Source organism: Spinacia oleracea, chromosome 3 (assembly GCF_020520425.1).
Source record: "Spinacia oleracea cultivar Varoflay chromosome 3, BTI_SOV_V1, whole genome shotgun sequence".
In the NCBI taxonomy this organism is placed as follows: Eukaryota; Viridiplantae; Streptophyta; class Magnoliopsida; order Caryophyllales; family Amaranthaceae; genus Spinacia; species Spinacia oleracea.
In genome coordinates, this window is record NC_079489.1 from 45,115,268 (window position 1) to 45,130,251 (window position 14,984).

The window sequence follows — 14,984 nt, forward strand, 5'->3', positions numbered from 1 at the left end:
CCACTCCAACATCCACACCCATCAATGAGCTAGCTGCAGTACCAATCAACTTCTTATAGAAAGAGCTAACTTCTTCCTGAATTTCCTGAGTAGTGCTAAGCTTCTTCCCAGAATCATCATACAAAATATCAATGTTATTCCTAGCTATCCTCTCCTTCATTGCACTGAAAAAGAATTTAGAGTTAGAATCTCCTACTTGCAACCACTGAATTCTTGCTTTCTGTCTATATGCACTCTCCTGAATATGCAAAAACTTCTTAAGAGTCTCGCTACAATCCCTCTCACTTTGTTGCACACTACTATCAGTAGGGCAAGAAGCTAACTGGATCTGAATTTGACCCAAATCAGCCCTTAACCCCTCAATTCTCTCATCAAGCTTAGTAAAATCTTTATGATGTAACTCCTTCAATCCTTGCTTTACTGCTTTCAGCTTAGTCCACACCTTGAACATGGCTCCACCCCTTGGACAAGACACATCCCATCCCTTTTTAACTACATCAAGGAACAGAACATGATCAGCCATATAGTTAAAAAATTTAAAGGGTCTACTCCCCCCTCCCATATGAATATTGCAAGACATAACCAGAGGTGAGTGATCAGATATTCCTGGAGGCAAATAATCCACCACAGCATCAACAAACTTAGAATGCCACAAAGCATTAGCAATGGCCCTATCTATTATGGAACAGATTCTCAAGTTACCTTGCGCCTTATTGCTCCAAGAATAGTAACTCCCACAACTCTTAAGCTCAGCCAACCCTGCAGCATCCATACAGCTATCAAAATCCTTAGTTTCCCCTTCTGTAACTGCATTGCCATTTACTCTATCAGCAGCTAATAAAACTGCATTGAAATCCCCCATGACAAGCCAAGGACAATTAACAGTACTACTGAAAGTAGTGATCTCTCTCCACATTGGTCTTCTAGTATCAACAGAGTGCAAACCATACACAGCTGAAAATAAAGCATCAAACAAGCCATTCTTAGTAGCAACATGACAGTGAACACAAAATTCAGTTTTTTGGATAAGCTGAACTGACACCAATGCATGCTTCCAACCAATCCATATCCTTCCCCTAGGAGAGTGCTCATAATTCATAATCCACTGCCACCCAACCCCTATTTTCTTCTGGATTTTACAACTATTCTTCTCCTGAACTTTAGTTTCTAACAAAGCTACAACACTAATGTTATTACTAGCTAAAAACTTCTTTATTTCAACTACTTTAATGGGATCATTCAATCCCCTCACATTCCAGGTACTAATATTCATGGTGGATCAATTGGGAATTCCACTCCATCACTACCAGCAACCAATTCCTCCCCATTCAAATGGACTTCAGCAAGCCCCACAGTCTGAGCTGGAGTTCTAATATCTCTTCTTCTCCTTGAAACAACTCTCCACCCTTCATCAAGCACTGGAGCAATTGGAGTAAAAGGCTTATCATAAACAGATAACTCTCCATTCTCCCCATCATCCTCTTGTACAACATCATTAGCAGTCAACTCATCAGTAGTTTGTGGTTCAACATTTGGTTGCACTGCTTTAGGTTTCCACACCTTCACAACCTTCTTTCTCTGAACATCAGCTGGCCTAAATCTTGTGGTATTGACTCTTGTCTGAGTACAGTCATGCCCCACAATCTTACACTTCTGGCAATAAGGTGGTAGCCATTCAAACTCAACCACCTGTTTAACAATGTTACCCATAGGGTCCTGAATCTGCACAGATTTAGGCAAGTCACCAGTTACATCCACCTCAATAAGAATTCGAGCAAATGAAATTCTTTGCTGTTTAGAAGTACATTCATCAGCATATAGAGGATCTCCAAGCAAACTCCCTATTCTGCTCAATGAATCACCCCCCCAACAGCTCAATGGTAAGTTAGGCAACCTAATCCACACTGGTACTACCCTCAATATTTCCTCCTGGAAATTAAAACTTGCTGTCCAAGGTTTAACAATCATAGGTTTGCCAAAGAACATATGAGGACCAGCCACCAGAACTGATTCCTTATCCTTCTTTGACTGGAATCTGATTACAAAATAGCCCTCATCATGGAGGAAAATCTGAGGTTTACCCACTTGGTGCCATTCTTTTGCAATGAATCTCAAAATAGACCCAATCGAAGGTTTTTCCCCAACTACATACATGACAACTGCATTTCCCCATAGATCATTCATTTTTTGTATCTCATGCTTATCAAGTACAGCTATGGGTTTACCATCACAGACTGTGGGAGCAATAAAATTCAACGCAAAACCTTTAGAAGGGAGTGAACTACCTTTGAATAGACTCACCCATGGTTTTGGTTCCATATCCAATCGCCTTTGAGCTGGCTGCGCACCATTCATCTCACACTCTGTTTCTGTACGGACATCCTCTGTTTTCTAGGCTGGATCTACACCTGGGTTCTCCTTCATCACACTCTGGTGGTGCATTTCCTTGAGTGCAGCATTAACACTTCTCACCAGGAGGTCCACCCTATCCTTTCCCACCACCATTCGATGGCTATCTTCGTAAAACTCTTCCAGAGCTTCAACCAGCGATGGCGGTCGATTTACATCAGTACGCACTGACCGCGACCAACCAGCCAAGTCCTGGTAAGCTTGAGAGTTGTCTAGACGTTCCATCGACGGCAGCACATGGTCAGAATGAGGCAGCGTAACTGGTGTCACCAGACCCGCATTAACCCGAGGTTCATCAGGAATGGGTATTTGTTTTCTGAGTTGGTTCTGGTTCTTAGGCCTCGAAACTTCTTGATGAAGAAGAGAAGAGGCTTCCTCATTCACTTGAGCAATCTCAAGCTTCTGCGTTTTCTTCTTCCTCGCCATTTTCAAGATTGTTAAATGTTATTGTTGTTGGTGTTGAGTTTGGTGTTGGGGAGAGAGAAATGAAAAAATATTATATTTTATTAGGTTGAAGACCAAAACCAAGTTGTCTGATAACTATGCTCTAATAACAAAGGAAATTATACCAGCCAATTCTCATTCCTTTTCCTAAAGACTCCAACCAAACGTCCCCTCAAGGGAAGGGAAGAATCCCGGGCTGAGGAGAGTTGAAAATTGGCCAAATTAAAATATTTAAAAATAAAGAAAAGTCAGAACCGGAGCTTCTGGTATCCAGGAAAATAAAAATATATTGAGAAAACAACCTGGGGTCCACCTCCACCTTCCTCAATTATAATTTGGACTATTCTCACATTAAAAGCTGTTAAAAGGTCAACCCTTACACCTCTGTCCCCAACTATCCCTCCGATTTTAACGATCCTTTAATCCAACGGCTCTCCATTGACCTTTTAATGATCATCATAAACAGATACACTCCATTATGTATAACTTTTTCTTCTTTTTTATTTCCCCTCCCAAACACGGTCTTCCCTCGATTGTCGTGTTTTCCTCTTTCGCGACTCCCGCAGCGTGGGTCCCACTAGGAAAGAGGTAAACATAAAAAAAATAAAAAATGTTAGGAGAAGTGCGTGGTCAAACGTACCGGACATTTCTTTATAGGTAAGACTCGTTGAGAATCTGAACAAACTCCTCTGACACCCGTGTTTGATATGTATTTGTCGATGTGTTTGACTAAGAAATGAATAGAAACGACAATATGAGTTGAGTCATCCGATGCCACCCTTCCTTCACTATTGAAGCCCATCATCAATTCACTTTGACTATCTCCTCATCTCCTTTATTATCATTTCAACTCTTGAGTTTCCCCTCTCCATTTCTCATCTCTCTTCTTACTTTCTCTCTCCTCACAATGGCTGTAGAGTTGATGATGGGAGCTTACAAGAGTAGCAGCGATAGTTTCGCGGCGAGGATGGAAGAGAATGCGGTACGAGAAGCCACGGCTGCCGGACTTCAGAGCGTTGAGAAACTCATCAAATTACTCTCTCAAAGTCAGCATCAACACCATAACCACCTCCAAAACCAACAACACCCAACTTCCGAAGACTCTCTCGCCGCGACGTCAAATCAAGATGATGATTCTGATTATAAGATGGTTGCTGACCTTGCTGTAAACAAGTTTAAAAAAGTTATCTCCCTCCTTGACCGCACTCGTACAGGCCACGCTCACTTTCGACGCGGTCCTCTCCACCACCCTCAGCAACTACAACAACCACAACCTAAACCAATTCAAGTCCAACCACCGCAACCACAACCATCACAACAACTACTACCGCAACCAAAACAACAACAACAACCACAGCTGGTGTTAGAAAGTAAGCCATCACACGGCTCAGCTTTTACAAGAGTATATAGTTCATCATCTCAGATCCAACGGCTACCACCTCTTCCTCACAATAACCATCCTGTGCAGTACAGTGCGCCCCTTGGCCTCCCTAAACCAATCGACCGAAAAGACTCATCCACAACCATAAACTTCTCATCTTCACCGGCCATTTCAGCGACTAATTCATACATCTCATCTCTAACCGGTGACACAGACAGCGTACAACCGTCGATATCTTCGGGATTTCAAATTACCAATTTGTCCCAGGTCTCTTCTGCCGGTAAACCCCCACTTTCTTCCTCCTCTTTCAAAAGAAAGTGCAACTCCATGGAGGATTCCAAGTGCGGTGGATCCTCTGGCCGTTGCCATTGCCCCAAACGAAGGTAACCTTTCAATATTTATTTTTTGTTTATGATTTGCTTCAATTTAATTCACATGCTCGTTAGACCTTCCAAAGTAATTGATTGGTTTGGCTTACTTTTTTTTGTTAGATCTTCCTTATTTTACCTCTTTGTTGATTTAATTGGAATGGACAGCCATTAATTCCCCCCCCCCACCAAATTTTATGGGTTAATTGGTTGTGTATATTTCTGATGTATACATGTTATCTACTCCGAATTAATAGGCATTATTAGGAAATAAGTTGATATTTTTTATATACCAAAAACAAAAAATGGTTGTAATATATGCTAATCGGAGTTGACTTAATCAGGAAGTCAAGAATGAAGAGGGTTGTAAGAGTACCAGCGATCAGTGTTAAGATGGCTGATATTCCACCAGATGACTATTCATGGAGAAAATACGGTCAGAAGCCGATCAAAGGATCTCCACATCCAAGGTTAGTTTCGTAAATTCAATTCAGAAGGTATTTTTACGGTATAAAATAGTGGTGGAGAAATTTCAATTCAACTAAAATCGATCTCTTCTTTTGCGAAACCCAGGGGTTACTACAAATGTAGCAGCGTTAGAGGATGTCCAGCCCGCAAACACGTGGAACGCGCGTTAGATGACGCGGCCATGTTGATCGTGACATACGAAGGCGATCACAGCCACCCGCAGTCCGTCACCGATGCTACCGTTGCGGCCGCCCTTGTACTCGAATCGTCATAGTCAACTCGAACGGGTCGATCAAAAGAGTAGAGGCACAGATGAGAGGGGGTTTCACAAGATCAACGCCTTAATCTTGGACCAGTTCAGTTTGGACCCAGTAATTCGTCATCAGATCAGAACCGTCAAAAACACTGATTTATTTATTTGTGATGATGAAGATCTTAAACACAGATTCATTGTTTTGGTTAAACGTTTTGTCAACGGGTCAACTGAATAGAAAAGTCCCAGCCTCTTCAAGAAGATTAATTAAATTTATTAGTGGGTGGTGTAGGTGGGTTTACGTCATCCACCAAATATTGCAAGTTTAAACCCCACTATCTTCTGTCTCTCTTTTCTAAATTTTTTTTAGTTTATTTTACGGTTGTGCCCTTTTACTTTAATGTGGAAAGAATTAAATTACTGTAGATGTATTTAGTTATGAAAGAAGATACTCCATATATTAATGTTAGTGAAAGTTGTGGATTTGGTGGGTGTTGAATTACTTAGGAAAAAGTCACCCTTTAATTCTTTGGGTTATTTTGGTAATTGAGTTTGTTTCTTTGTTTTATGCCCTTTGTATTGTATACAAGGACTTTTTACTTTTTAGAAAGAAGGGCTAACTCTTTAAACAAAAAATTGATTTGGTCTACGATTTGTGTGCAAGAGATGCTCAGAAATTTGAGTTAGACTCCACCTAAAGATGCTCAGAAATTTAAAATTTAAAAATGGTAAGAGATGTATGTTGCCCTGAAGTCACGTTACAATAGTCCAAAAGTCAATGGGAATGTGTAGATTTGTGTAGTTGCCACTTGCAAGGTTGTAAGTATATTATCTCTATTATATAAAGGAACAGTTGAGGGCGTTTTGGTCACTCCATTTCGTGTCCCCAAACAAAAAGACGAATATAGCCTTCACACTTCAGTTGCAACACAAACCCTTCGACCTTCTGTCTTCGCTCTCCCCTCCCGTTTTCTTCTCTCTCCTCCCTCCCTGCAACACAAACCCTTTGCTCTCCCTCCCGTTTTCTTCTCTCTCCTCCCTCCCGTTCGTTTTCTTCTCTCTCCTCCATTAGATTCTCTCCTTCAATCTTATTCATCTTCTGCAAAATCAACATGCTTGAAAAATCCATACAAAAAAAAATTTAAAAAAAATCGAGATCTAATTGGTGAATGGCGGGTTCCAATTATCTTGGGTAGAAATGGGGAAGAACGAGTTAAGAATCACGCTACATCCCTCTCTCTTAGGTAAACATTCAATTTCTCTTATTTATGAGATCTAATTGTTGAATGGCGGGTTCCAATTATCTTGGGCAGAAATGGGGTAGAAATGGGGAAGAACGAGTTCAGAATCACGCTACATCCCTCTCTCTTAGGTAAAACATTCAATTTCTCTTATTTCTTAAATCTTTTGATTTCAAATTTTTATGATTTGGGGGTTTAATTTTGTTCCAGCTCCATTGATTGATGATTAAGATTTGGCGAAGAAATCGAGTTACAGAATCACAATATTTCTCTCTTAGGTAAATCACTCAATTTCTTTACTATTATTGATAGTTGTAGTTGATCAAGGGAATACTGGGATTCGCTAACATTAACTGAGCTGTGTTATAATCCCGTAAAAGTGTTATATTACCAACCTGTATTTTTGTGTTAATTCTTTGAATTTGGTTGTTTAATGCCATTGTGTTTGAATTTTGATTACATTTTTGTGTTAATTCTTTGAATTTGGTTGTTTAATGCCATTGTATTTGAATTTTGATTGCATTTTTGTGTTAATTCTTTGAATTTGGTTGTTTTATGCCATTGTGTTTGAATTTTGATTGCATTTGTGTGTTGATTCTTTGAATTTGGTTGTTTGAATTGATAGGTTGCTGCTACTGGAGTTATGATTATTGGGGATGATTTATCCAATATGGTTCTGAGGCTTCGTGGTGAAATTATTGAGCCAACTCTGATGGCCCTGGCTAGGAAATTCAACCAAGAGAAGATGATATGCAGCAAGAAAGTATCTCGGAATTGATTGACTGCTTGATGCTTTTTCGTTTTAGCAAGCTTTCTATGGTGATTGGCATTGAGATTATCTATTGTGTATATAGTCCTTTTGCAATCCTCTTCTTACTGTCTTGCAATGAGTATAGTAACTGTTGAGCTTTGACTCAGTCATTTTGGTTGAATCCCATGAAGTCATGAGCATCTAATTCTAATAAGATTAGGTTAATAAAATCCAAGTAGGTTTCTAGTTCCGATGATCCTACCCTATAAATAGGTGATGACAATCACAATTTATAATACATCAATTCAGATATTCATATAGTTTTGAGTTAAAAACTAAAGTTAATAATTTGCCACAAATTATAATCGAATAAACATAAAACCTTAGGCTAAATTCTAGTTAATTGAATCTAAGGCGGATCCGAACGTGTTGTGGACTATCTACGGAGGGACTACACTTGGAGTCCTAAACTTGTTCTTGTTCGGTTCGGGAGCAGCTAGGGAAGGCACGCTTCGAATGTATGCATCATAAATTATGCTAATTGTTATGTGGCAATTAATTTGGATTCCCGGCTTTATGGTTTTTCCGCATGAAATATATATGTTTTATATTTGTCATAACCCAACAGTGGTATCACGAGCCTCTAATTAATTCCATAATCAATTATAGTTAACATGGTTAAATTTTATAAACTTGCAATGAATTAAAGGGGTGATTAATTTCGATTTTTGTAATAATTGCAAATTCGTGCGATTATTTAATTATATGTTCGCAGGATTTTCGGCAGTTTAGTCAATAATTGTCGGAATCGTATAATTTTATAGTGAATTTCGCATGTAAACGGCGTTTTAAAATATTGACTAAAATCAAAGATTTGATGCCGAACTCAGAATTCCCAAATTCGAAGCCTAACTATGACATTTCGGAGGTTTTAGTTTTTCGAACACAAAATTTGTAATTTTTAAGATGTTAAATTAAATATTTGCGATTCTTGTTTGTAAATCTTGAATCTATGATTGACCTACTGTATATGTTTAACAATTTTAATACCTAAGCTTGTTAATTATACAACCTAATTTGTAATTGTAATTAATTTGTTGAAATTCGAATAATTTAGAATTTGATTTGATTTTCATAATTAATTAGCAATTTAATTAGGAATCCATGATTAAAAACCACCATAAAATTTTTAAATTTGGAAAATTTTAAAATTTTATGACCTAGGTTTGAATCCATGAAAATAAACTTGATCGGAAATTAATTTGAATAAATTTTCGATTTTTCGCCCTAAATTTATGAAATTAATATGATTTATTAATTCGTCTATAAATTTAAATTATAAAGTTTTAATTTTTATAAAATCCGCTCACGAATCTTGCACGCACAAAGCAATGGACGCTAAGTGTAACCCTTAAGGGGTGTTGTATAGTGCGGGCATGCGACGACGAGCAAGGGAGCTCGTCGCCCATGTGGTACGAATGCAGCGAGCAAGCGCGTGGTACGATAGCACAAGGCAGCAGCCCTGCCTTGCGTCGAGTGCTGCGACGAGTGGGCGGATGGGGTGAGAGGCAAGGCACCAAGCGAGCAAGCAGGCTGCGCGCGCGGGCAGCGAGGGATGCCTCGCCCAGCGAGCGCTGCCTCGCCACAGCGAGCGAGCTGCTGCTGCGCGTAGGCGTGGCTCGGCTTGCTGCGTCTACGCGTGGCTGATCGTGCCTTGCTGTGCGATCAGTTAAGTGGGGCGTTGCTGCTACGTGGACTCGACGGGGCATGGGCGCGATCCCATGGCCTCGTCTTGACCCGATTGGTTCATTTTAATTTAATTTTAATTTTCAGTTGAAAAACGATTTTAATTAAATTTAAAATTCGTAATTTAATTTTATCTTGGAATTTAATTTTGAATAATTTAAATTTTATAAATTTTATTTATACTAATTATTTTACTAAAATTAAAACCTTGATTAAATTTAAATTAATTAATTTAATTCAACGAAAATAAATTAAAGGATTTAAATAATAAATTTAAACGAGCTTTAAATTTTAATTAAATTTGTATGTTTCTGGTTGGACTAGGAAATACAATTTTATGTTTAAAATTAGTAAAGCATGTAAATTTCTTGGTTTTAGTGAGCGTTTTAGTCATAAACTCTTGATTAGGTCTACATTCCTTTAAGGTTAAAACAACTCGATTAAAATTAATAAGGATTGAATAATTTGTAGATTATTTGAAGCCTTGATTGATTGCTGCAAATATTTATGTGATGCATTATATGTTCAACTAACCAGCTATGTGGGCCATTCATTGATAAATGGCCATTCATTGATAAATGAATGGGTGAATGGTATATTGTAAATGTACTGTTTTGCAGGTTATGGAAAGTGACTAGTATGGCCCAAATAGGATAGAAAATATGGTCTCATACCATTAATTTGAATGTAACATTGGTCTAAAGTACCAAATTTAAAATTTTATTGCTTTAAAATGGTCTGCGTACCATCAAACAGTTGTAATTAGTTTAAATTATAGCTTATCCTATTTGAAGAAAATGGCGCCTCCCATGGTGAAATTCAAGACGGAGTTTCCAATCCATTTTCAAGACGGAGTTTGAAGTTGAAGCTTCAAGATGAAGTCGGGCCATACTAGATCACATTTTTATATCTTATGCATGATTTAAGTTATTTATTGCTTTTAAATATGTCTTAATTATGCATGAGATTATGGCTTGATTATGTTGCATGATTAAGGATTTTAGTTCACTTAAAATCTAACCAACATAGTAAGAGCCTTAAGTTCCAAACTTTAAAAATTGAGTTAAAAGGTGCCATGCCAAAATAACACTTACTTGGATAACCTTTACATCAATCTTAGTAATAGTTTTCCGCCATAGCGAAGTGTTACTTATTGATCGTAAAGGGGTAAGGTACACAAATAATTGTGAGTACATGTTAGTTTTGGTGAAACTCAACGATATAAGTAAGGAGTCCTTTTATGTCGTGGAAAATGAGATAGGTTTACCTAATAAGTTCTTAGACGTACCTATCAACCAAGAGTAGTTTCTAGACTATTAGCAAAGGCTTTGCTTACCTAAAATATTTTAGAATTAAGTCTAAATACATAATGTGCTTAATTCTTCAATGATTTAAGGATCTTGGAATCATTTTATTCCCCCCCCCCCCCCCCCCGGGAACATATAACTTGAATAAAATGCTTAATAAATAATAAATTATGCATGAATGCTAGAATTTAAGTTTATTAAGAGAAACTGTGAATGGTTATTTTTTTTTATTCTTTTTCAATTGTAGTTTTTACTATGGCAAACAACAATTCATTCAACATCCGCTCAATTCTCGAAAAGGAGAAGTTGAACGGGAAAAACTCCTTGACTGGCAATGGAACTTGCAAATAGTTCTTATGCAGGAAGAAAAGGAGTATGTCCTGGAAGAGGCGATCCCCGAAGCCGCAGGCGACAGGGTCACTCAGGCAGCCCTCAATCGTTAGATTGATGCCAACAAGGATGTAAAATGTCTAATGCTTGCAACCATGAGTGCAGATCTACAGAAAACGTTCATCAACTCAGATGCTTTCACGATCATCAGTGAGTTAAAGAACATGTTCCAAGATCTGGCTCGAGTCGAAAGATTCGAGACTCATAGGCAAATTCTTGAGACTAAGCTTAAGAAAGGCGAGCCCGTAAGTCCACATGTAATGATTGGACTCATTGAGAATATGAGTCGGTTGGATCTGCAATTCTCTCAGGAAATGGTTGTAGACACCATCCTCCATTATCTTCATAGCGGGTATGATCAGTTCAAAGCTGAACTACAGTATGAATAGTCTGGACAAAATGCTCACTGAGATTCACGGTATGCTGAAGACCGCTGAAAAGACGCTCAAAAGTGATAAGCAGGATGTGCTTATGGTGCGTGGGGGCATGTTCAAGAAATCTGGAAAGAAGAGGAATGCTAAGAAAGGTGGCAACAAGGCCAGCCCGACTAAGCAATCTGGCGGCACCAAGTCTGAAAAGAAGAAGGTGAGCCAACCCACTTCTGAATTTGAATGCTTCTACTGCAAGAAGAAGGGGCATTGGAAGAGAGATTGCTTGAAGCTTAAGGAAGATCAGAAGAACGGAACAGTCGTTCCATCTTCAGGTATTTTCGTTATAGACTGTATACTTGCTAATTCAACTTCTTGGGTATTAGATACAGGTTGTGGCTCACACTTATGTTCCGATTCACAGGGACTGAGAAGAAGTAGAAGGTTAAGCAAGGGTGAAGTCGACATACGAGTGGGAAATGGAGCACGGATTGCTGCATTAGCTGTAGGAACTTATTATTTGTCGTTGCCCTCTGGGCTAGTTTTGGAACTGGAAGAGTGTTTCCATGTTCCAAGTCTTACTAAAAACATCATTTTTGTTCCTTGCTTAGATGCTAAGGGATTTTCCTTTTTAATAAAAGACAATAGTTGTTCGTTTTATTTTAAAGAGATGTTTTATGGATCTGCTAGATTAGTCAATGGACTTTATTTATTAGATCACGACAAACAAGTTTATAACATAAATACCAAAAAGGCCAAAAAGAATGATTCAGATCTCACCTATCTGTGGCATTGTCGATTAGGCCATATTAACATGAAGCGCATACAAAGACTTCAAAAAGAAGGAATTCTAGAACCATTTGACTTAGAAGATTATGGTAAGTGCGAATCATGTTTACTTGGCGAAATGACAAAGCAACCTTTCTCTAAAGTTGGAGAAAGAGCAACTGAACTATTGGGTTTAATCCATACAGATGTATGTGGACCAATGAGTACAAATACTAGAGGTGGTTTCAGCTACTTTATCACTTTCACTGATGACTTCAGTAGATATGGTTATGTCTACCTAATGAAGCATAAGTCTGAATCCTTTGATAAATTTAAGGAATTTCAGAGTGAAGTAGAGAATCAATTAGGCAAGAAGATTAAGGCACTGCGGTCTGACAGAGGCGGTGAATATCTGAGCTATGAATTTGATGACCATCTGAAAGAATGTGGAATTTTATCAGAATTGACTCCTCCTGGAACACCTCAATGGAACGGTGTGTCAGAATGGAGGAATAGAACCTTGCTAGACATGGTTAGATCAATGATGGGTCAGGCCGAACTTCCAATAGAATTTTGGGGACATGCACTAAATACAGCTGCACTCACTATAAATAGAGCTCCGTCTAAAGCTGTTGAAAAGACTCCATATGAGTTATGGTTTGGAAAGCCTCCAAATGTGTCTTTTCTTAAGATTTCAGGTTGTGAAGTATACGTCAAACGATTAATTTCAGACAAACTTCAACCAAAATCTGACAAATGTATCCTTGTGGGCTATCCAAAGAAAACAAAGGGGTATTACTTCTACAATACATCTGAGAACAAGGTGTTTGTTGCTTCAGATGGTATCTTTTTGGAAAGAGATCACATTTCCAAAATGACAAGTGGGAGAAAAGTAGACCTCGAAGAAATTCGAGTCGAACAACAAACTCTAGAGAATGCTCAAGATGACATCCAGGATGAATCAGAGATCTTTAGAAGTATCTGGTGAGAATCAAGAACCATCTAGAAATGTAACCCTGCGTAGATCGCAGAGATATAGGTTTCAACCGGAAAGGTACTTAGGTATTTTGACGAACGAGAGCCATGAAGTTCTATTGCTTGAAAGTGATTAACCTGCGACTTACAAACAAGCTATGACGAGCCCTAGCTCCAAGCAATGGCAAGAAGCCATGCAATCTGAATTAGACTCCATGTTAGAAAACCAAGTTTGGGATTTGGTCAATTTGCCAGATGGCTACCAAGCCATAGGAAGCAAATGGGTTTTCAAACTGAAAAAGGTCAAGGATGGGAAACTAGAAGTTTTCAAAGCTAGATTGGTTGTGAAAGGTTATAGGCAAGTCCACGGTGTGGATTACGATGAAACCTTTTCACTAGTTGCAATGCTAAAGTTTATTCGGATAATGTTAGCAATCGCTGCATATTACGATTACGAAATATGGCAGATGGATGTCAAAACCGCTTTCTTAAACGGCGTTTTAACAGAAACTGTGTTTATGACACAGCCTGAGGGTTTTGAGGATCCAAAGAATGCTAAAAAGGTATGCAAGCTTAAGAAATCAATCTACGGATTGAAGCAAGAATCAAGGAGCTGGAATATACGTTTTGATGAAGCAGTCAGTGACTTTGGTTTCTTCAAGAACGCAGACGAATCTTGTGTATACAAGAAGGTCAGTGGGAGCAAAATTTCTTTTCTAGTATTATATGTCGACAACATATTACTTATCGGAAATGACATTCCTATGTTGAAATCTGTCAAGATTTGGCTTGGGAAATGTTTTTCGATGAAGGATCTAGGAGAAGCACAGTACATATTGGGCATCAAGATTTACAGAGATAGATCTAAAAAGATGATTGGACTTAGTCAAAGCACTTTTATCAATAAGGTGCTTCAAAGGTTCAATGTGGCAGACTCCAAGCGAGGCTACCTACCCATGTCTCATGGAATGACTCTAAGCAAGACTCAGTTCCCAAAAACACTGGATGAGCGTAGACGAATGAGTGGGATTCCATATGCATCATTGATTGGTTCAATAATGTATGCTATGATATGTACACGCCCGGATGTTGCGTACGCATTCAGTGCTACGAGCAGATACCAGTCAGACCCAGGAGAGGCACAATCGACTGTTGCCAAGAATATTCTGAAGTACCTGAAAAGGCATGACAGGCTAAAGTCGTATTACCTAATAAAAAAATAACCTAAGTCCACTAGCTAGGTAGCAAGGGAAGTCAGGATTGAATCCACAGGGAAACAGGCGTTCTTTCTACTATAAATTAATTAATCTAGACTATTGGGAACAGGAATTGGTTGGTGGTTTGTATGCTAAAGCTACGAACAATAATTAAACGAATAAGAATCAATAGATTAAGGAATCTAGGGCATAGGTTCACCAACAAATAACAATCCAGGATAATGAACAATCACGATAATCAACAAAGTAATTAATTAGACTATCATGCTCCCTCGAATCGATAATATTCATAGACTTAGAACTAACGGGCTCTCGCTACATATTAACTCTAATTCCACCTATTGACACCAGCCTAAACATCAAATTGCATCTCTCAAATCTTAATTTGATATTGCATAACTACCACAATTAAACCTGCGCAAATCTAATTGTATAGTGAAATAAACCATTCAATAGGAATTAATTACAATGCCAACAATCACAATTATTCAATATCCCTTCATATTATTCATGGATCCCCAAACCCTAGAAGTTAGACTACTCAAGCATATTAACAATAAACAAAGCAATTAACATAATTGGAAACATGATTATAGCAAAACAAAGGATTGAAATAAAGAACAATACCTAATTGAAGAGCAATGACAATAGAAAGCTTGAATTTTTATTGAATTTAAAACTAAGTGTTTTGAACTAATTTAGAGAGAAAACAAAGCTAAGAGAAAATAAACTAAGGGGCTAATACTAGAAAATAAGATTTCCACTAAAAATAATGAAGCCTAGTATTTATAGTTTGCCCATAAAAATAAAGAAAAACCGGAAGAAAACCGCGGAAAAAGGGCCCTGGGTTGTCGTCGCCCGGTCGGGCAGCCTTCCGCCCGTCGGGCGACCAGCTCGT

General features: G+C 38.4%; 2 protein-coding genes across 2 annotated transcripts; one reads left to right on the top strand and one right to left on the bottom strand.

Moving 5' to 3' along the window:
• Positions 1-1,269: 1,269 nt before the first annotated feature.
• Positions 1,270-2,355, bottom strand: LOC130469666 (uncharacterized). The gene has a single exon (XM_056839078.1). It carries the CDS (start codon positions 2,353-2,355, stop codon positions 1,270-1,272), a length of 1,086 nt encoding a protein of 361 aa, XP_056695056.1.
• A 1,257-nt stretch (positions 2,356-3,612) lies between these two features.
• Positions 3,613-5,806, top strand: LOC110790928 (probable WRKY transcription factor 7). The gene is made up of 3 exons (XM_021995683.2): positions 3,613-4,617; positions 4,947-5,072; positions 5,176-5,806. Exons 1-3 carry the CDS (start codon positions 3,761-3,763, stop codon positions 5,342-5,344), a joined length of 1,152 nt encoding a protein of 383 aa, XP_021851375.2. The 5' UTR covers positions 3,613-3,760; the 3' UTR covers positions 5,345-5,806.
• The last annotated feature ends 9,178 nt before the right edge of the window (positions 5,807-14,984 follow it).

Coding starts and splice junctions, on each gene's coding strand:
- LOC110790928 (XM_021995683.2), top strand. CDS start 3,761: ATGGCTGTAGAGTTGATGATGGGAGCTTACAAGAGTAGCAGCGATAGT. Junction 4,618..4,946: donor TGCCATTGCCCCAAACGAAG/GTAACCTTTCAA, acceptor TGACTTAATCAG/GAAGTCAAGAATGAAGAGGG. Junction 5,073..5,175: donor AAAGGATCTCCACATCCAAG/GTTAGTTTCGTA, acceptor TGCGAAACCCAG/GGGTTACTACAAATGTAGCA.
- LOC130469666 (XM_056839078.1), bottom strand. CDS start 2,355: ATGAATGGTGCGCAGCCAGCTCAAAGGCGATTGGATATGGAACCAAAA.